This window comes from Kogia breviceps, chromosome 11, assembly GCF_026419965.1.
Source record: "Kogia breviceps isolate mKogBre1 chromosome 11, mKogBre1 haplotype 1, whole genome shotgun sequence".
Taxonomy (NCBI): Eukaryota; Metazoa; Chordata; class Mammalia; order Artiodactyla; family Physeteridae; genus Kogia; species Kogia breviceps.
The window spans coordinates 5,893,102-5,915,383 of record NC_081320.1 but is presented as its reverse complement, the minus strand read 5'-3'; the positions used below and the strand labels follow the sequence as shown (position 1 = coordinate 5,915,383).

The window sequence follows — 22,282 nt, the reverse complement described above, 5'->3', positions numbered from 1 at the left end:
GCACCACAGCGCGGGGCTGTGGCACCGCGAGACTTCCGCAGCTCCCCACACAGGCCCCGCCCCCACTCCCGGCTTTTCGCCCCGCCCACTCGGCGTCTCGGGATCTTCTCTCTGGCCCGGCTCCAGCAGCCTCACTCTGGGTCCGCGCCACACTCTCCTCTGCGGGCGGCTGGCTTCCCGGCGGGTTTTGTTTGCGACGCCGTCGTGCCACAGCGCGCTTTACGGCCGCGGGGACGGAGCGAGCCGGTGCCAGGGCCCCTCCGGCCCGGAAACAGGACAGGCGAGCGAGGTTGATGCCCGGCGGCGGGGCGAGCGCGGCGTGTGGCCGTCTTCTTACTGCCGCGGAGCAAAGCGGGGCCCGGGAAGCGGCGGGGTCGGTGTCTAGGGGCGGGCCAGGCGGCTCCGGCTCCGGCGGCGGCGGCAGAGGCGGAGCGGGTGGCCCCGGGCCGGGTTGTGGAGGCCCGGGGGGCCCCGTGTGCAGGATGAGCCTGACCCCAAAGGAGCTCTCGAGCCTGCTGAGCATCATCTCGGAGGAGGCGGGCGGCGGCAGCACCTTCGAGGGCCTGTCCACCGCCTTCCACCACTACTTCAGCAAGGCCGACCACTTCCGCCTGGGCTCGGTGCTCGTCATGTTGCTGCAGCAGCCGGACCTGCTGCCCAGCGCGGCGCAGCGCCTCACGGCGCTCTACCTGCTCTGGGAGATGTACCGCACCGAGCCGCTCGCCGCCAACCCCTTCGCCGCCAGCTTCGCGCACCTGCTCAACCCCGCGCCGCCCGCCCGCGGCGGCCAGGAGCCCGACCGGCCGCCGCTCTCAGGTAAGCCCGGGCCCTCCCGCCGGGAGCCCGGTGTGCGGCGTGGAGGGTGAGATCCGGCGGCTGCTGGGCCTTCACCCACACGTGAAATGGATTGTGTCCTTTTGAAATCCCCTCCGCACCCCCTCCACCGAGTAGGGACAAGTGGCAGCTTCACGGCACCGAAAATTACTCCTCCCAACACTACGGGCCGTGAAAACGTGCCGCTTAGTGTTGGCCTTGACGCTTCAGTGCCTCGTGATGCAGTTCGTGCTCGTCACGCGCGTCTGAGGTGTGTGTAGTTGTAAGTAATGACACACAGGATCTGCTCTCCTACCCCCAGCTTTAAGACTCAGAGGAGTCACCGAGAAGTCGTTCAGAACCCGAATACGTTGTTGAGCGGAAATGCACATTCAGCAGCGTTTCAGGACTTTACAGCCGCCTTCTTGCTGTTAGGTGTCCTTGGTTAACGCGATTGGGGGCGGAGGATAGAAAGTAGTCTCAATTCACGGCCTAGACTAGAAAACGCAAGAGTACTGCACATTATGTAAAATGTATGCTCGTGCACCTTTAGTGAGATCACTGGGTTGGATGCGAGGCCGCTTTTGCTATTTTTGTTTGTTTGGCTTATAAACAGAAGTTTATTTCTCATCGTTCTGGAGGCTGGGAAGTCCAAGGTCAAGGCCCCAGCAGACTGGGTGTCTGGTGAAGGCCTGGTTCATAGACAGCTGTCTTCACGCTGTGTCCTCACATGGTGAAAGGGATGAGCGAGCTCTCTGGGGTCTCTCTTCTCAGGGCACTAATTGCATTTATGAGGGCTCTGATTGGGAGTTAGGATCAGCACTTTAACATTCAGCCTACAGCCCAGGCTTAGCACAGTAATGGATGATTCTTTGAACCTGAATTCAACTGAAATTCAAGTAGAGCAAAACCCAAAACCATATACGTACTCTACAGTTAAAAAAAACCTGTTCGCTGTCATCTCCTCTACTGGAGGGAATTAAAAGCTGGCCTGAAAAGTTGCCCGACGGGACCACTAAATGTCTAAATTGGGAATCAACTATTTTCTATCCAGTTTAACCCTCTCTGTTAACACGGGAAAACAGAGGTCCAGGGAGTTCGAGAAACTTGCCCAGAGACAGACAGCTGCTTTGGGGCTGGGCCAAGTGTAAGCGCGGGGTTCCTTTCGTTAACACCGACATCGTTTCATTTACGTGGCCTTTCACAATTTACCAAGCACCTCTCAGCTCCATGACCTCGTTTATTGTACTATATCCGTGAGCTTACAGAGGTGACTTTTGGGAGATTTTTTGCATCCTCAGACCAGTGTTGCAATAGCTTATTCTATACTGACCCTTAAATTTAAAAAATATAGATGTACACACACACATGTATGTGTGTGTGTACATCTATATGCACATATGGAAGACACGGCACCACATCTCCCTGTGTCACCCCATGCGGGCCACCCCCTGGCAGTCCCACAGCACCAGAGAAAATGCTCTTCGGTTTGAGAATTCCCGAGTTGCCGCTGATGCTTCAGTACCAAGGGGCTCACAAGTGTTTACACTTCCGAGGGGAGTAGGAAGGTTTTGGGCTTCCCTTTCACGAGCCTCATTTTGAGACCAGGCGGCGGGCTGGCCAGCCGCTCTTCATGCGGTTTTTGTGGTCAGTCTTTCAGGGAATGAGTGGCGACGCCAATTCATTTCTCCTCCTGGAATTTGTCCTTCTTCTTCTTTGTTGTGAGGTTATACATTAAAGGTATGGGCATACAGACATTACAAAAGATAAAAGGGCTGTCACGTGAGGGAGGAAGTCAGACAATAAATCCAAGGAAACCTGTGGAAATTAAAAATATGAACTCGGGGGCAGGGCGGGAGACGACACGGTCTTTTCACAGAGCCGTTATACAGAATGCAACCGTCCTCAAAAGCAGGAATGGAAAAAACTTGCCATTCAGCTGCAGAGCAAAGCTGGGGTCTTGGCTTTAGAGCTTTTTATGTCTTTGGCATTTGGCTGGGCAGCAAGTGCTTCTTCCAGAGTAGGCCAGAGAAGATAAGTCCAGTTTGGTTTTCAAGGCTTGAGTCAGCTCTGTGGCCAGCAGCTCGTGGAGGGACACACCGTCATGGGAGTGCACCCCGTTTCTCCCAGTCCAGTTGTAATGTTTGGGGCCACTGGATGGTGAAGATAACCAGATTTGCTTGTTTGGGGTCTGCTTGTTGATCACATATGTTCCTAGATCTCCACCCAGTTTAATTGTTAAAACACCATTCCCAAAGGAGACATCATAGTCGTCAAGTGTGTAAGGTTTGTCTGCAAGGTCTTCAAAAAAGTCTGCTAAGGAATCCAGCGTCTCCTCGGCCAGTTTTTCGAAGGTGGTATGGTCCAGAGGGCCAGCGTCACCCAAAGTTCCCATTGTCCTCAGATTCATCAAGCAGATGCTCTGCTTTTTGACATTCAGGATCTAGTTGAGGCAGCAGAGGCTCAGACTGGGCTGGCTGCCTGTGCAGGCCCTGGCGGCTGTAGAGCAGGGAGTCCTTTGTTGGCCTTGGGGCCCCGGCGTGGGCCTGGACATAGCCCAGGGGCGCCAAGCGGGGCAGGAGGCTGGCAGCTGCGTGGCGCTCCAGCGTCCACATCTGTTTGTTTTTTAAACTCAAGAGATGCTTTATGAGACTTGATTTTGGGAGAAGACCTGAAGCCAGGAGAGGAGAAGGGCAGAGGAGATGGTGATGAGTGATAAGGGTACCTGGAAGTCTGCGAGGAGGACAGCGGTTGGTCGTGGGCGGAGCGGGCAGTAACAGGTGGGAACCAGCTTGATCTCACAGTCCTTGAGCAGTGAGCTAACAGGCGAGTGGCCCCTTTAGGTGGGACTGCTATTCAGGGGGCCAGAAGGTAAAGGCAGTGGACTTCGAGGTAATGCCAGAGAATCTTTCCTTGCAGGAGAGGGCTTCTGCATTTAAGCTAGTCATTGTTCCTGCTGGCAACTCCTCTGGATCTAAAGCATCTTCTCGTTGATTTCCTGCACTGCACTGCCCTTACCTAAGAGGGGCAATGTGTGTATTCCATGAGACGTCTTTAGGGTACAGGTACTGAGCCTGGTTTTCAGGAAGTTTGAGAATGCTGAGAAAGTCGCTGCAATGTGTGTGTGTCACCGAGATGGATGGGGCAGTGTGGGATTTGGGTCGGAGAGCCCTTTTAATTCTGTAGGATGGGTTACGCAAAGGAACCATGACTTATATAATGTCATTCTTGAATGCGATGAGTTTAACCCTAGATGTAGGCCATAGACTGCACTGTAAACAGATTTGCCAGGGAAATCCATGGATTGGTTATTTTGCCTCTCTCTGCCTCAATTTCTGTGTCTGAAAATTGCAGATAATAAATTATGAGAAATAAAAGTATTTACAATAAGCTTTATACATTACTATCGTTACTAGGTAGGGATGGTGCTTAAATATACAACACAGGGAACGTCAATGTCAAGGCTGTGCGTCAAGGGGAGCATCTAAAGGGTATATGTTTTCAAAGTTGTTCAGATGATTCTGCTGCAGAGCCAATGTAGAGAATGTTATCTGGAAGTAAGCAGGATGGCTTTCTTGCACTCAAGAAGCTTGCAGTCTGGTTGAAGAGACATAAACATGATTGTAACCCAGTGTGGTTAAGGGCCGCAGTAGATGTCGCATGCACAGCACCTCGTAGCACAGGAACTACAGGTGTGTAGCTGGAGGAACTTTCAGAGGGGGTGATGTTTTTGCTGGATATTGATTAGAGATGGTGGGGAGAGAAGGGTGTGGCCCTGTCACGTATTCTTAAAGAGCTGCCTGTATTGGATGTTTTGAATTCAGGAATCAGAGAAGGTGAGAGATTTTGTGCAACGGGAGTGTAGAACACATGGATTGGAGGGGGGGGGTCAGGAGACGGGATTAGGAAAGTGGGTCAGGACCACGGTAGGAAGGTCTTATGAATGGTGCGGAAGTTTGGGTTTAACTGTGTGTAAACAGAATTAAAAATCTGCGAGCAGATTTGTACCTAGAAATATACCTCAGTGGGAAGTGGGCGTGTGGGCTGTGGGCAGTGAGTGGGTAGGCATCCAAGCTGGGAGCTGGAACAGGCTCTGGCCGTGGTGCTGCGGTAGGATGGGTGCCGCCGGGAAAGCGGGTGGCTCTGGGGTGAAAGGGAAGCATCAACGTCCAGCACTCTGGGAATTGTAGCCGTGCTGTGGACTGAAACAGGTGTGTGAAGTGTATTTGCCGAGCTAGTGATTGCTTCCTTGTCTCTAACTTTTACACAGTTGCTGGTAGCAGCAGAGAAGAAAAGCATTTCTGAGCACTGCAGTGTTTGTTTTTTGGTTTTGCCTGCATATGTAAGCTTCAGCCTTTGCAGGAATTGAAGCATGTTAGAAAACAAAGTTGGTTGTTTTGTTTTGTTTTGTTTTGGCCGTGCCGTGCCGTGCGGCTTGTGGGATCTTAGTTCCCCTACCACCAGGGATCAAACCCGGGCCCGGGCAGTGAGAGCGCCGAGTCCTAACCACTGGACTGCCAGAGAATCCCCGAAAACAAAGTTCTTAACAGTTACAAAACCCTTAAGTTTCATTGCCACAAATCATAGAATTTCAGTTGACATACAGTTAATCTAGAGATTATTTGAAGTATGAGGGAGGATGTGTGTAGGGTACATGCAAATACTACACCATTTTATATAAGGGACCCAAGCATCCTTGGATTTTAGTATTCGCAGCGTGTCCTGGAACCAGTCCTCCTCAGGGACACTGTTTAATTACATTGTGATGAATGTATCTATTTGGTTTAATGAATCTTCAATTGTAAGTTTGTCTTTAAAGATACATGAGTTGAGGTGACAAGTCGCAAATGCTAATTTTACCAGACTCAAGATAATTTAAAAAAATAACCGTTAGAGAAACTGTTGTGCGTTTTTGTGTTTACAGGATTTTTACCTCCTATAACTCCACCAGAAAAGTTTTTTCTTTCCCAGCTGATGCTGGCACCTCCACGGGAACTCTTCAAAAAGACACCGCGGCAGATTGCCTTGATGGACGTCGGAAACATGGGCCAGTCTGTGGACATTAGCGGGCTTCAGCTAGCCCTGGCTGGTAAGGAGGGAGACGGCTTCGGGCATCTTTGTGTGCTAGCATTAGGCCTTTTTTCTTGAGGTACTCCATTTAAATGAAGGTCTTTGTAACTGTATGAAAAAGTTAGTATTTTCTGTGAAAAACATAGCTTCCGTACTGGATCCTTGCTATTATGGGATATAAATTTCATTTTGAGTTTTCACTTCAATTGATTGCTTTTCCAGTTTAAGAATGCTGAGTAAAACTTGGTCTGTTTAAAATTTTCCTGATGTCATTTCTACTCAAAGCGATCTACAGATTCAGTGAAATTCTTACCAAAATCCCAACGTGTTTTGCAGAAATAGAAAATTCATATGGAATCTCAAGGGACCCAGAATAGCTGAAACAGTGTCGTCCTGGCACCTTTATCGAAAATCATTTGAATATATATATGGGAAGGTTTATTTCTGGGCTCTCTAGTCTACGTCATTGGTCTATTTGTCTTTTGTTTTTAATTTTTATTTATTTATTTATTTGGCTGCGTTGTGTCCTCATTGCTGCGCGCGGACTATCTCTGGTTGCGGCCAGTGGGGGGCTTCTCACTGCGATGGCTTCTCTTCATTGCGGAGCATGGGCTCTAGGCATGTGGGCTTCAGTAGTTGTGGCGTGCGGGCTCAGTAGTTGTGGCTCACTGGCTCTAGAGCGCAGGCTCAGTCGTTGTGGCGCACAGGCTTAGTTGCTCTGTCGCATGTGGGGTCTTCCCGGACCGGGTCATGAACCCGTGTCCCCTGCATCGGCAGGCGGATTCTTAACCACTGCACCACCAGGGAAGCTCGGTCTATTTGTCATTATTCTAGTACTACACTTTTGATTAGGGTGGCTTTTTTTTTTTGCCTTTCATGTAAAAAGGGTTTTATTTGCAGGGAAGCAGGATACTAACCCAAGTCATACAGTAGCTCTTGTGAAATTGAGAGGTGTGGGACCTCCACCCTGTTCTTCTGTTTCAAGATGATTTGGGCACCTTCTGTTACACGTATATAAGCAAACGAATGGGTGGTCTTGAAGCAAACTCGTGTTGTGATAGAAATTAACGAGACCTTGAACAGGGTGGCCAGGGAGGGCCTCTCCGTATATGGATAAAGAAGAGCAGCTTTTGCTAACCTGCTGTAAGCAGAAGTGCAGATGCATGGGTCTCATCACCTGAGAGCCCTTCATTAGGGAAATTCTAATCTGGAGCGAGACTTGTGAACCCTTGACCTTGTGATTAAGTGAACTGCAGGGTTAATTTGACAGTGCCCCATCCTCAGACTTCACGTTGGCATCTTATATACGGTGACATCTAATCTTCTCTTTCTTTGGGGCATTCTGAACCTTATTTATTTATTTATTTTTAAAATAAATTTATTTATTTTATTTATTTATTTTTAAAATAAATTTATTTATTTTATTTATTTATTTTTAAAATTTTTGGCTGCATCGTCTCTTCGTTGCTGTGCGCAGGCTCTCTAGTTGCGGCAAGTGGGGGCTACACTTGGTTGCAGTGCGCGGGCTTCTCACTGCAGTGGCTTCTCCTATTGTGGAGCACAGGCTCCAGGCGTGCGGGCTTCGGTAGTTGTGGCTCGCGGGCTCCAGAGCACAGGCTCAGCAGTTGTGGCGCACGGGCTTAGTTGCTCTGCGGCACGTGGGATCCTCCCAGACCAGGGCTTGAACCCGTGTCCCCAGCATTGGCAGGTGGATTCCCAACCACTGCGCCACCAAGGAAGCCCTGAACCTTATTTTTAAACTACTAAATATTAACAATATAACAATGATTATTTTCTGAAACTGAGAGAACTCTTTTCCAGACTTTTAAGATTGAAGATACACAAAAGTACTTGTTAGCTACTAGTGCCAGGTGCAGTCTATTAACAGAAATAAAATAATTATTTTCTTAACCAAAGACAGTATGAAAACTGGTTGCCGAGGTGATGGGCAAGTTCAGTCACCTTACCTTCAGAAGTGATGTATATTCTGAGGTTTCAAGCTTTGTATTCAATAAAGTAAGAATCAGATCTAATTTCCTTTTCAACTTGTGATGACTTGAATCAGCCCATGAGAAAGTTTTTTGTTGTTTTTTTTTTTTTTTTTTTTTTTTTTTTTTTTTTTGCGGTACGCGGGCCTCTCTCTCACTGCGTGTGGCCTCTCCCGTTGCGGAGCACAGGCTCCGGACGCGCAGGCTCAGCGGCCACGGCTCACGGGCCCAGCCGCTCCGCGGCATGTGGGATCTTCCCGGACCGGGGCACGAACCCGTGTCCCCTGCATCGGCAGGCGGACTCTCAACCACTGGGCCACCAGGGAAGCCCCATGAGAAAGTTTTTAAAGTACATCAAGCTCAGGGACTTTCCTGGTAGTGCAGTGGTTAAGAATCCACCTGCCAGTGCAGGGGACACAGGTTCAAGCCCTGGTCTGGGAAGATCCCACATACCGCGGAGCAACTAAGCCCGTGCGCCACAACTACTGAAGCCCACGAGCCACAACTACTGAGCCCATGCGCCTAGAGCCCATGCTCTACAACAAGAGAAGCCACCGCAATGAGAAGCCCGTGCACCGCAATGAAGAGTAGCCCCTGCTGGCTGCAACTAGGGAAAACCTGGGCACAGCAATGAAGACCCAACACAGCCAAAAATAAATAAAATAAATTTATAAAGTACATCAAGCTCAGAGAGTTAGGACTGAGAGGCTTGGCACAGTGGCTAAGCTGGCTGTCCCCTCGAGCTGTTTGCTCTCCTCTGCCCAGACTGAAGATGTCTTAATCATTTTCACAAGTGCTTAAGAAAAAAGGAAGTACACCTGTCTTCTCTGGAGCTAGCAACACAGATCATCTGTACGGAGGCTGGCCTGAAATTCAGATGTCTTTACAGTGGGATCCAGGGACCAAAGGTGTACTTATGGATGATGCAGTTGCATTTTCCTAACTTTAAGAAAACAGACAAGTTAAACATCAGTAACCACAAGGGGCAGTTATAACTACAGTGTGTATGCAATAGTATCTTATTTTAACAGATTTTCCCTGGTTCCTAATAGGATTGAATATCTTTTCAGATCTTTATTGGCCATACAAGCTTTTTTTTTTTTTTAATTGTTTTTATTTTGGGCTGTGTTGAGTCTTCGTTGCTGCGCGCGGGCTTTCTCTAGTTGCAGCGAGCGGGGGCTACTCCTGCGGTGCATGGGCTTCTCATTGTCGTGGCTTCTCTTGTTGCAGAGCACAGGCTCTAGAGCACAGGCTCAGTAGTTGTGGCACATGGGCTTAGTTGCTTCGCGGCATGTGGGATCCTCCCGGACCAGGGATCAAACCCGTTTCCCCTGCATTGACAGGCAGATTTATAACCACTGTGCCACCAGGGAAGCCTCAAGCTTTTTAAAATTTTTATTATTTTTTATTTAAAAAAAAATCTTTGTACTTACAACTTTTTATTTATTTATTTTTGTCTGTGTTGGGTCTTCGTTTCTGTGCGAGGGTTTTCTCTAGGTATGGCAAGCGGGGGCCACTCTTCATCACAGTGCACGGGCCTCTCTCTATTGTGGCCTGTCTTGCTGCGGAGCACAGGCTCCAGACGCGCAGGCTCAGTACTTGTGGTGCACGGGCTTCATTGCTCCGCAGCATGTGGGATCTTCCCAGACCAGGGCTCAAACCCGTGTCCCCTGCATTGGTAGGCAGATTCTCAACCACTGCGCCACCAGAGAAGCCTAAGCCTCAAGCTTTTTAAAAATAAAACACTTGTTGAAGTCATTAGCCCCTTTTTTCCTATTTTTAAAATTGATAATATATCCTGAATCTGGCCCTTTGTTTATGTGTTGTAGATAACTCTACATTTAGTAGCTTCTCTTTTCACTCTCCTTGTGGTGCCCTCAATTTTGAAATGTTTCCTATTTTAATCTATTCCAGAACGCCAGTCTGAATTGCCAACTCAAAGTAAGGCCAGCTTCCCTAGCATTCTCAGTGACCCAGACCCGGATTCTTCTAATTCTGGATTTGACAGCTCTGTCGCCTCTCAGATCACGGAAGCTTTAGTCAGTGGACCAAAGCCACCTATTGAAAGTAGGTGTATCTAGTTTTATATTCTTTGTTTTATGTTATCAGTGTCCCCGAGACTTTCTGGTTTTCTGAAACATCATGTTGTTTTCGTTGATACTTAAACGTGAATTTTTAAAAATTTATTTCATTGAAGTACAGTTGATTTACAATGTTGTCTTAATTTCTGCTGTACAGCAGTGATTCAGTTATATGTATATATGTATATATATGTACATTCTTTTTCATATTCTTTTCCATTGTGGTTTATCACAGGATATTAAATATAGTTCTCTGGCCTATACAGTAGGACCTTGTTGTTTATCCATTCTCTGTAATAGTTTGCATCTCCTAATCCCAAACTCCCAATCCATCCCTCCCCAATCCCCTCTTCCCCTTGGCAACCACAAGTCTGTTCTCTGTGTCTGTGAGTCTGTTTCTGTTTCATAGATAAGTTCATTTGTGTCACACTTTAGACTCCACATATAAGTAATATATGTGTCTTTCTCTGTCTGACTTCACATTGTATGATAATCTCTAGGTCCATCCATATTGCTGCAAATGGCATTATTTCTTTTTTATGGCTTAGTAATATTCCATTGTATAAATATACCACATCTTCTTTATCGTTTCATCTGGCGATGGACATTTAGGTTGTTTCCATGTCTTGCCTATTGTGAATAGTGCTGCTATAAACATAGGGGTGCATGTGTCTTTTTGACTTAGACTTTTGTCTGGATATATGCACAGGAGAGGGATTGCTGGATCAGATGGTAACTCTGGAATCCTCCATACTGCTTTCTATAGTGGCTGCACCAATTTACATTCCTGTCCATAATGTAGGAGGGTTCTCTTTTCTCCACACCCTCTCCAGCAGGATTTGTAGATTTTTTAACGATGGCCACTCTGACCCGTGTGAGGTGGCACCTCATTGAAGTTTTAATTTGATTTGCATTTCTCTAATAATTAGCAGTGTTGAGCATCTTTTCATGTGCCTGTTGGTGATCTATATGTGTTCTTTGAAGAAATGTCTCTTTAGGTCTGCTCATTTTTTGATTGGGTTGTTTGTTTTTTTCTGTTGTTGAGTTGTATGAGCTGTTTGTATGTTTTTGGAAATTAAACCCTTGTTGGTCGTACCGTTTGCAAATGTTTTCTCCCCGTCTGTAGGACGGGAGAGCCTGGGAGACTGACCTAAGAAAACATTGGTAGGATTTATGTCAGAGAATGTTAAACATGAATTTATTGAGAAACTCCCTAGTATAGTGTCTGGAACATAGTAGAGATGCTCAATAAAAGTTTCTTGGGCTTCCCTGGTGGCACAGTGGTGAAGAATCCGCCTGCCAGTGCAGGGGACACAGGTTCGAGCCCTGGTCTGGGAAGATCCCACATGCCACGGTGCAACTAAGCCCATGCGCCACAACTACTGAACCTGCGCTCTAGAGCCCACAAGTCACAACCACTGAGCCTGCGTGCCTAGAGCCTGTGCTTCCTAACGAGAAGCCACCACAATGAAGAGTAGCCCCTGCTCACTGCAACTAGAGAAAGCCTGCATGGCAACAAAGACCCAATGCAGCTAAAAATAAATTAATTTTAAAAACTTAAAAAAAAAAGTTAGTTTCTTTTTTAATAGAAACACCAAGTTTTGGGGAATTCCCTGGTAGTCCAGTGGTTAGGATGGATATAAATTCTCTGATTTTCCTGAAACAAGTTTATTTTTGTAGATTACTTTTGTTATACTTCGTTAATCTTATTCTCCATTGAAGTTTTACTGATCTTACAGCTCTTAATTTACCTTAATTCAAAGATAACTCCTATTGAACTTGAAATAATAGAGCTGCATTTTTAATTTTTTAAAATTTATTTATTTTTGGCTGCGTTGGGTCTTTGTTGCTGCACGCGGGCTCTCAAGTTGCGGCGAGCCGGGGCTACTCTTCGTTGCAATGCATGCACTTATTGCAGTGGTTTCTCTTGTTGCAGAACACGGGCTCTAGGCACGTGGCCTCAGTTGCTCCACGGCATGTGGGATCTTCCTGGACCAGGGCTTGAACCTGTGTCTCCTGCATTGGCAGGCAGATTCTTAACCACTGCACCACCAGGGAAGTCCTGCATTTTTTGGTTTTATATGATTCTGTGTGGTTTTAATGATGAAGGCATGCTTTCTGCTTAGGGATAAGAACATGTTCTCCAGACCGTAGTGTCACCTTGAGTTTAAAACTTAACATTGTGACTTTTAATGCCATTTACAGTAGGCCTTTGGAATAAGTAAGTCTCAGCTAGTCACAGTGTGTGGGAAGGTCCAAGGCACAGATGGGTTGTATTTAATACTTGCTCGGGCACATCTTTGACTTGAATGGGCCACTGGAAAGGTGTGTGAGAAGCAGATCAATCAGATATTAGGTCTGAGTCTAGCTCGACACCAGGCATCCTTACCTCATGGGAACTTTCTCTTTATCACATAGGTATAACTTCTCATGAGATGTTAAAAACTTTCTTTTTGCAAATGGGCTGCAGAGATTCAGGGGCTAGTTCTGGTGATATATGTGAAGAGGTGGCGTAGTTTAAGATAAAGGGGTGATTCTTAGCCAGGCACAGACATTTTCAGTAAACTAGGGGACCTGGTAATCTCAGATTTGGCCGGGGCTCGGTCCATGACACAAGTTCACCATCTTAGGCCCTATGTGGGAACCAAAGTGGGGGCTGAAAATTGCTGAGAAGTCCCAGACAGCATTTATTTTAGTGGGTTTATAACTTAGGGATCAATCTTGTTTTGTTAATAGTTGTATTAAATTGAGTCACTTCACTGTTCTGTTGTGTTTTTGCTGTTTTAAGAAAATGATATAGTATTTGTGAATTTAAGGGTTTATGAAAGTCTCCAGATTCATTTGAGAATGTCAGTAGTCAACCGTACCTTTCCCCCGCCGTTTCATCTCCACGTGACTTGCTACTTCAGCGTTATAAGATGCAAAAACAAAACCAGTACACGTACACATCATATGGTCTCTGAATTAAACAGTGCTGAGAATAGGATGAGTGAGATCAGTTAGTGTTTTATTTTTCCCATCCAGCATCCAGACTCACCCATGGAGTAAGTTGTGTCCTTCTGCGATTGAGTGGTGATCTGCTTGAACTAGGACTTGTCAGGTGGTGGTAGTGTTTTCCTCTCCCCCCCCCCAAAACAGATTTGGTCTCTGACATAATAATGTTATGTCAGTGTTTCATTTTCTCGTGTTCTGAATAAAACCCTGCCTCTACGTCGTTTCTGCTTCTGATTTTCAAGTCAGAGTGTTGCTGTGTTGTCCTTATCGAGGGTGGCGTTACTGCACTTCACTAAGCCGAGTCTGTGAGGCTTATACAGACATGTTGGGGGGGGGCAGCCGAGGGACAGAAGCAGTCAGACAGCTACTTTGATTACAGGCCACTTTCGGCCGGAGTTTATCCGTCCACCGCCCCCGCTCCACGTGTGTGAGGATGAGCTGGCGTGGCTCAATCCAGCCGAGCCCGACCACGCGATCCAGTGGGACAAGTCGATGTGCGTGAAGAACAGCACGGGCGTCGAGATCAAGCGGATCATGGCCAAAGCCTTCAAAAGCCCCTTATCTTCTCCTCAGCAGACTCAGGTACAGACTTACTGTAAACACTGTCCTGTATTGAATCCACCAGGCGTTTTCCTTTTTCATAAAGCGGTAAGTGACCACAAACATGATGCCGGCGGCAGGAGCCCACGGCAGGAGGCGTGGCCTCTCAAGCTCTGTCCTGCCCTCCCACCCAGCTCACTTCGCTCTGGCGGGGCTCCACTCCGGTGCCTGAAAACCTGGCGACTTCTGTTTGGGGTCAGTTTGGCTCTGCAGTGTGGGGTGGCGCTCGCTCCTGCTCTGCGCTGCTGGCGCTTTATGTGCGTTGTTACTGAGCTGGACGGGACTCCAGGAGGGTAAGCGGAATCATTGACATTTAACCAGGAAGGTAAGCTAGCAGCCATCACACAGCTGGTTAGCGGTGGATTCAAAATAGCCCCCGCACCCGACTGTGACACTTCCCTCGGGGGAGAGGCAGGGTGCTGCGGGCCGTTCCTGCTGGTGAACTTGATTCTGCAGTTAGCACACTTTCACATTAGCACTTGCCAGGAGATACATCTCCAGCGTAGTTCATTTTGGTTACCAGGGCATCCTGAAACAGTACATGTATACGTACGAGGAGACAGGGGAAGGAGCACAGAACATTTAGAAGAAACTGCCAGTTTGGCAGGAGAAACTGTCTTTGAGGACACCTGTTCGAGTGACAGTGTGCAGTGTGGCGGGCAGACAGGACCCCCCCCGCCCGGCATCTGTTCCCCTGGGCGCTGGCTGGGGCTTTGGTTCCTGATGTTCCCTGATGATCTCTGTGATCTGTGCTTTTTCGTGAGTACTAGTGGGTAAGATTATTTTTAACAAATGACAGGGAAAAAAAAACCTACAAAGGACTTAAGGATGATATTGTTAAAATCCAGACAATATTGTATCCAAACAATACCGAGTCTAGTTTAATGCCCAGGATGCACTAGTGTCATTTATAAACTGTTGTGAAGGTGCCTGATTTTAATATCTGACAATTCAAATGTAAATTTTCAAATATCACAGAATGATGATCATGGATTTGAAGGAAGACATGTATAAAGTTGGTTCAGCGCAGATAATTTTATAACTTTTCTTTATAAAATACTTGTTTTGGGGTATGCATGCAGGAAAGAATTTCTGATTTGACTCAGGAACCTCTCTTTTTCTCTTGCTAAAAATTTGATTATATTTAGCTCCTTGGAGAGTTGGAAAAGGACCCCAAACTTGTGTACCATATTGGCCTCAGTCCAGCCAAGCTTCCTGACCTAGTGGAAAACAACCCGCTAGTCGCCATAGAAATGTTGCTGAAGTTAATGCAGTCCAGCCAGATCACGGAGTATTTTTCGGTTCTGGTCAATATGGACATGTCACTACATTCCATGGAAGTCGTAAACCGGTAAGTCTCTGTGTGCGATCTAATGCGGACAGGGGTGTGCAATGCAGATCTGAATTACATGACTAGAAGGGAAAAACCAACAATTTTTTTCCCCCTGATACTGTTAGTCTGAGAGAACCCATTAACTAAATCATCTGAACCTTAAAGGTGTTGAGTGCATGTGAGTTTAGCGCCCACTAGTAAGAACCTGGAGAGTAGTTCAAGTACTTAGCACTAGCAGCAGCATCAGGGAAACTTAGCTGCTAAAATTTATTTCCTGTATATGTTTGTATATTTACACAAATTACAGATACTCCATGATTTCTTGTTAGTGGCTAACAGCTGTTATCAGTATGGGTCTAAGAGCGGAGAAGATTCCGGGAATGCCTTCCTAGAATCCGCTGTGCCTTGCACTGTTCTCTGAACCTTTTGATCTGGTCTCCTTGCTCCCTTGTCATCAACTGTCAGGGAAACCGTACGTTCCCCGTCTCGACGTGCTCTGCATAGTGGTTTCTCACTTTATTTTGCTTACAAACGTGTTTTAGGTAGATTACACATTTCACAGGCTTGGGGGGTTAGCTTGGGCGCCTACTGTTTATTAAGCTGCCTGTGGATAGTGTAGCCGCAGGTGCCGGCTTGCCTGATGTCCCAGTTCAGGCTTCTCATCCTCAGCTCCCCTCCATGTGGTGTCCTGTTTTGGGGGCTAAATTATATAGTTTTTCCGCTTATTGGGAGGTCCATTCTGAGTGCTAGGCAACCGCACTTCAATTAGAGCACATCTTTTGAACACTCACTCGTTTGTAAGTTGGGGATTGTTCTGTAACCTACTTAAAGCTGTACTAAAGGATATGTCCTGGGCATCCCTGGCGGTCCAGACTGCCAAGGGCCCGGGGTTCCATCCCTGATGGGGGAACTAAGATCTTGCAAACCACACGGTGTAGCCAAAAAACAAACCAAAAAACCCACAATGAAGTTAATCAGCTGGTGGGGAAAGACTGGCTGGAAGCCGAGGGACCCCAAGTGTGCGTGTAGGAGAGCGCAGACCTGTGGGAGGCAAGCACCAGGCGTTCGCCTTTTACTTCCGGTGCCGGCAAAACCGGCTGGCCGCTTGCTGACCTAGGCCTTTGGCCTTTCCCCGTTGCTAAGACTCACTCCTCTTCGGGGGCTGCCTCCTGCTCAGGGCCTCCGGGCCGACCATGCTCTGAGTGCCCACTGACTGTCTAAACCAGCCGTGAGGCACTTAGTCCAAGAATACCCGCACCATTTTATCGGTGGCGCAGAAGTGATTTCAAGGACGGGGTCTGCTCTGTGTGCACCACCCCCATCATGATGCATCACCCACAAGTGTGTCGCCGGTAGCCTATGGCTGCATTTCCTTGGAGCACGGGTTCCTCAGCCTTGTGGAAAAAAGTTCTATAATCAAGTAAGTTTAGAAGATTTTTGGAAATTCATACTGTATAGTTAGCATAGCACACACCTTTATCTGGGCATTAAATCCCTACTTTACCCTTCACCCCTCGCCGCCCCCACCACCACCCCGCCTTAAAACATTTCACAGAATCCTTTGGAAAACACCAGCCACCCCTTGAAGACTCTAGACCAAGGTGCCTTTTGCTACCTTCCAGCCAGGTCTTTCCCACCAGCTCCTGAGTGGGCCACGCCAGTCCGTGCTGCCACAATTCACTCAGATTATTTACTCGGTTGGAAGGAACTCCACTTCTCTCCTTGGGTTTCGATTTAAGTCATTTGCCCTGATGACTTTCCCCGAGTCTTTCACTTACATCACTCTTTGTGCAAACGCCTGTTAGCACTTAGTTACACATTGTGCTGTTCAGTTACTACCGTGCCTTTCTTCACATGCGTTCCTCGCATAGCACTTGTGTGTAATCAGGTTAGTAAGTGTTACTTACGTGGACAGAATAACTGCCCGGGTTGTTAAAGCCTGGACGGTAACTGCGAATTCTGATTCAGCCAAGAACACACAGGGGCATATGGTGCTCAATGCATACTGCATGAGCAATGCTAAGTGCAGACCTAAGTAAAGGAAGTGTCACTTACTAACGGCAGGGGGAGGGGGGCCCTCCGAGGTTTACTTGCATAAACTTATTTAAAACTAGGTAACTGGACCATATTTTTTCACTAAATGACCAAAGGAAATTGTATGGTTAAACGGTGTTTTAAAATGTTACTAGCAAATAAAATTAACAGCCCTGACTTTCTAACTTTATGAAACAGACTAACTACAGCTGTTGATCTACCTCCTGAATTTATTCACCTTTATATATCAAATTGCATTTCTACCTGTGAACAAATTAAGGATAAATATATGCAGGTAAGTAATAGAAATTTTTGTAACTTTTATAAATACCTGCCCAGAAAACACACACTAACATTGGTTTCTTTTTCAGAATCGTCTGGTGCGTCTCGTGTGTGTCTTTCTCCAGTCCTTGATCCGTAACAAAATCATCAACGTGCAGGACTTGTTTATAGAAGTGCAGGCCTTCTGTATTGAGTTCAGCAGGATTCGAGAAGCTGCAGGCCTCTTCCGGTTGCTGAAGACCTTGGACACTGGGGAGACACCTTCTGAGACCAAGACGTCCAAGTGACACCTCGTCGGGACCACCTGTTCATCGTTCAGCTATGCTGTGCTTTTCATTTTTAAAACTGTTCAGACCCTGAGTGATCGCTTGGCTTAATGTGTATAAACATCACTTTATCCACTTAAAGCAAAGTTTTGCTTTCCTGGATGACTTTTTCTTTTAGGTGAATTTCTGGTAAGAACTTGGACGAAATGTGTCTTGTAGGTGTCTTGCTGATGCTTATCCGTTGGGGCTGTCACTGCACAAAGTAGATGAGGTCTTCAGCGCTGCAGAGCACGGTGCCTGGATGTAAGTCACGGGCTTCAGATGAGGCACGGATACCGTTTTCCTGAGGTTCCAACATGAGAGTAAATGAAGACACTCTTAAGAACCTGCCTTACTGCCCCCGAGGTCTTGAGTCATCATCACGTGACAGTATCCTGACCCTTGAACTTCTCACTGGGTGCAGTGTGAGCCTGGGACACCCACGTACCTTATCCTTGCCTGTCATGGGGACCTGAGAGACAGCAGCGGGCTGCCTACAGACGTGGGGGTTCATGGGAACCTTTTCCGAGACTGTGACTGCTGGCAGTTTTCTGGGCCTTCTCTCCTGTTAGAAGAGCGTCGGTACTTCGGGAGGAGGACGGCACGGGGGCCGCGCTCCACGGCTGCTCGCCGAGCGGGCTGGGGGCCCTTCCCGTGGCGTTCTGTGGGCTGTTTAACCCCTCACGGAACTCTGGACAGCAGTGCCTTACATTAAAGTTTCCTGTGAACTCTGACGTATTTTTAATAACTCTGACGTATTATCTGATGTATTTTTCACTCGACGACGTCATGAAACTCCCCATCTGCTGAGGTACTTTCAAAGCATATTCTTCATAGGACCAGGAATCGCCTTCCAATCCAACCCTGAGCAAAAGTTAAAGGATACCAAGCCGAGGGGTTTTAAGATGAGTACAAATTCCCACCTGTAACACTGGCAAAACAGTACTCTTTAGATTGATGAGAAATTTTAGCTTAGTTATTCTTATCTTGAAGGGCAGGGATTTATCAATACATTTGCTTCAAGGAAATAAGGACCCAAACTGGGATAACAGGTGCACCTGCAGACACCTCAACGATGGCAACAGTTGACTTCTCTCAACACCTAACGGCTGGCATCACCGTTTTGCGTGTTAGCACCGGGCAAAGAAACGGTGGAAAGGGTGAAGTTTCGACCACGCTTTGCCACAAGCCTCCCAACCTCAGGCTCCAGGCCCTGCTGATTCCTGGTGACGCTGAGCCTCCTGGCCGGCAGCCCCGGGACGCACGCACGTACGTAGCTCACCCAACGTGCGTTTCCTCGGTGAGGTGCCTTCACCAGCGCTCGGGAGCAGCGGCCAGGGCGGCAGCGCTGTGCCTGGGGTCCGTTCCGAACCGAAATCACCAACAAGCAGCGCAACATCCCGGAAACGCGGGACTACGTGGGCCACGAAAGGACACCTGTTGACAGTGTGAGCTGAAACTAGAAGACGGCAGCACCGCCGGGCAGCGCGCGCGCGTGCCGGCAGCTCGGCACGGTCACTGCCCCCGGGGTGTCCACGAGCCGCCGCAGGTGCGCTACGCACGCTGACTTGGAGCTGCAGGCGCGCCTCCCTGGGCAGATCTGCACACACGGCCTGTGACTAAAGACAGACCCCTGTGCGTCGTTTCCAGACTACAGCACTGGCGTTCACTTGACGGAGGAAAGGTTTTCACATTTATTTTAAATAAATAGCTTACAAAGAATAGTAACTATATTTTAGAGAACGTTAAAAAAAAAAGTCAAGATACACAGTTACACCACCAGCAAAAAGTTCTTCATCAAACATATTTAAAAGTAGAAGAAAGTTTACCTGAAATAAAAGAAACAATAATCCTGGGATTCAGTCAACTGCAGTCAACTTTTAAGTGTCATCAAACGAGTTCAGTTTAACTGTCATGTTTTCTGAAAACCACACCTTGAATTCTCTGGACTTGCAGTTCCAATTTGCTGTAGCTTTAATATCTTCAAATTACCTGTTAAAAAGAAGACAGCAAGAAGAACTGTTAAGAAGATGACATCTTAGGGTAGAAAGTTCAAAAAAGTATTTGCAATCCTAATATTTAACTATTTCAGATACCTCTCTTTAACAGTATTATTTCATTAAATAACTTTAAGGAAATGGTATCACTCAATTTTTATTCTTATAGAATACAGATACACTTTCATAAATTTTAAGTAGCGTGTACTACTGTATTATGCATTTTGTGATGTTTCACATTCCCATGGTGAACAGTGGATCACATACCTATTTTAAATGACATTAGGGTGGTATCCCTAAAATATTAAGGGTTAAAATGGAAAATTAACACATGGGAAGAACTTTTTACATACTTGTTAAAATTCCTGCACCCTGGACCAAGAGATTTTGCTAATTTCCTTTTGTATCTGGTCTTTTATTTTTATGCAATCACTACTGTTCTTACGAGGAAAATCCTTGAGGAAAGGACTTCCATGATCCTGGGATTCAATGACTGTAATCAGCCAGCCCAACAGAAAGTACTAGTGTTCCCAAGTTTCTCTTTAGCCCTTAATACACAAGCCTACAACTCATCAAAAAGAATGCATTGACTTTTCTTGTACTAATTTTAAACAAATGCAGTGCAAATACTTTTTTTGATTTACAACTTATTTTATACTTCGCTTTTAGAACAAGGGCAGATCTCTGGCTGCATGGCTGATGATGACATTGTAGATGTTTCACTTTCATAACCAGTAATACAAGTACTAGTATTTTTGATGAATGAAATGCTTATAAGTGTTTTTAAAACTTCAGAAACGAAATGAACTGGGAAAAGCGTAGGTGGCTTTTCTGGTTGGTGGTTGCGTGACAGAAGCACAGCGTGTGCTACACAAGACGAGCTCTGGTTCAGGCCAATGTCCCACGCTCTGTACATCCCAAAGCAGGGCTTACAGTGAGCCCAAAGAAATGCTTTTGACTAAAACACGTCACTACCGCAGGTTCTAGTTAGTGATGTATGCGTGCTGACGTAACAACTCAGCCCTCACTGACCCACATCAACTTCAGTGTACTCAAAAGGAGACTATAGCCAAGCTAAGCTATCTTACTGGGGAATCTGGTTACGCTGGGCATTGTGTCCAAGTAAAAACACACCCGGTTCCTGAAGGTCTATTACTGTTATTGTTTTCCTGATTCTAGTGGTCTTTGATTCAGCAAGTATATCAGAAAGCATGTAGAGAGATACTTACTGCATGTTCAAGGCCCGAAGTTGCCCCAAGGTTCACTGATTATCTTTTCTTAAAAATATCTGAGCTCGCCGGAAAGGCCTATCTTGGAACTCTTGCCCTGACGTTACTGAGGTCAGACCAGAGGTTCGCTTCGGGAAGTTTTGTCACCGTGCGCCCACAGAGAGCCAACTGCTGAGGGACCCACTGCAATTCGGCCTTTTAGTGTCATCATTCCTCAGTAACTACAGGGAGGGAGCAGTCTTTCAGGAGAGGCTCTGCGGATTCAACATCCCTAAAAGGACAGCGTGCGAGGAGCTATTACCTGTTCCAGGTGCTCTGTGTACACCTCCCCTCTGGGCGTCGCGTCGTGGCTTTCTGATGGGAAGCCCGGAAGCAGCATGGCAGGCAACAGCCTGCAGGGTGTTCACATCCGGGGGTACACTGCCCTCCTCCACGCGCTGCCTGAAGCTCTCAGTTAAAGAGAAAAAAATACTGTCTCTACATTGACAATTGTCAGAAGGAAACTGATTACTGCCATAAATAACTACCTCTCTCATTTACTAATCTGTCCTCATTGACATTCCCCAGATTCCCAGCATTTTATCAACTTTGTATTTCAGCAAAAATTCTAGTAATATTTGACCCTTTATCATGTTTATTTCCACCTAAGAAAAGCGTTATCAAAGGAAACCTTTTCCTTTCGAAGTACCAAAGAGTTTTCTGTCTTCTCTTGCTAATTTCTTTATCTGCTGTTAAGACTTGTGTTTCTAGAGGTAAGAGTACTGTAATTTTTCCAATCTCTTCTATTTATAATTTAGGGTTCAAACTTCTGAATTAAGGAAAGTTCCAGCTGACAGCCACTGATTAAGAACTCACACTTCCATAATCATCAAAAACAATTTACCTTGATCTGTCACAGTATTCTTTTTAAAAGTCAGCTTCATTGGCTACTGGGAAGAATTAAAGCATCTTCCCCTACTGTGTGTGTTAAAATACAAAGAGCAAACAGTCTACTCAGTATAAAATCAAGGACATATTTTCCTGTCCACAATGCACCACAGAAGGCGGATTTCAAAGATAATTGCTATTGTGGAAACGTACTGAGGCTGTCTGTTGAAATGAGAGCTCAAAGTAAGAGGACTTCTATTCCAACAGCTCCTCACATGGCAGCTGGCCACAGTTTACTTCGCTCGGTAAACACTGTTTACTCACCTAGTATTTCACTGAGTGGCTGGAATCAAAGTGTAGAAAGTAGTTTGAAAAAAAATAAGCTATATAAACTTTACATCTTAGATACAGCTGTAAAAATAAATTATTTAAATTAAAGACATTATATATTCTTAATAAACATTTATTTTTACCCACAAAGATACACACAGTAACTAGTATTCCAAACTAGTTAGTTTGGAAACGACAAAGGGCTAAAATCTCAAGTTCTAAAAAAATCTCTTCCCCATCCTTGACTTCCACGTCTAAGAGGTGAGAACAGACAGGGTGTGTGCGTGTCTGTTTAATCGCTCTATCAATTGAGAAAGCGGCCCCCGAAAGCTGGACAGCCCTCCCCCTCCCCCTCCGCT

General features: G+C 46.5%; 1 protein-coding gene, 1 long non-coding RNA gene, 1 other non-coding gene and 1 pseudogene across 4 annotated transcripts; 1 reads left to right on the top strand and 3 right to left on the bottom strand.

The window, feature by feature from the left end:
• The first annotated feature begins 163 nt into the window (after positions 1 to 163).
• Positions 164 to 18,234, top strand: CNOT11 (CCR4-NOT transcription complex subunit 11). Of its 2 annotated transcripts, XM_059079480.2 has the most exons (7): positions 164 to 816; positions 5,738 to 5,902; positions 9,786 to 9,938; positions 13,326 to 13,528; positions 14,695 to 14,897; positions 17,112 to 17,208; positions 17,285 to 18,234. In XM_059079480.2, exons 1-7 carry the CDS (start codon positions 294 to 296, stop codon positions 17,480 to 17,482), a joined length of 1,542 nt encoding a protein of 513 aa, XP_058935463.1. In that variant the 5' UTR covers positions 164 to 293; the 3' UTR covers positions 17,483 to 18,234. The 2 variants fall into 2 exon arrangements, with proteins under 2 accessions (XP_058935463.1, XP_066863186.1); XM_067007085.1 differs by lacking the exon at positions 17,112 to 17,208 and having other exon boundaries at positions 231 to 816.
• LOC131765653 (frataxin, mitochondrial pseudogene) lies at positions 2,457 to 3,478 on the bottom strand (annotated as a pseudogene).
• LOC136792117 (uncharacterized) lies at positions 17,214 to 20,941 on the bottom strand. Its single transcript, XR_010835341.1, has 3 exons — positions 20,727 to 20,941; positions 19,330 to 19,492; positions 17,214 to 18,364 (listed from the first exon to the last, which is right to left on the bottom strand). It is a non-coding gene; the product is annotated as an uncharacterized lncRNA (long non-coding RNA).
• On the bottom strand, positions 20,832 to 20,945 carry LOC131766079 (small nucleolar RNA SNORD89). Its single transcript, XR_009338380.1, has one exon. It is a non-coding gene; the product is annotated as a small nucleolar RNA SNORD89 (small nucleolar RNA).
• Between the last annotated feature and the right edge of the window lie 1,337 nt (positions 20,946 to 22,282).

Coding starts and splice junctions, on each gene's coding strand:
- CNOT11 (XM_059079480.2), top strand. CDS start 294: ATGCCCGGCGGCGGGGCGAGCGCGGCGTGTGGCCGTCTTCTTACTGCC. Junction 13,529..14,694: donor CTTCTCCTCAGCAGACTCAG/GTACAGACTTAC, acceptor GATTATATTTAG/CTCCTTGGAGAGTTGGAAAA. Junction 17,209..17,284: donor TTAAGGATAAATATATGCAG/GTAAGTAATAGA, acceptor TTTCTTTTTCAG/AATCGTCTGGTGCGTCTCGT.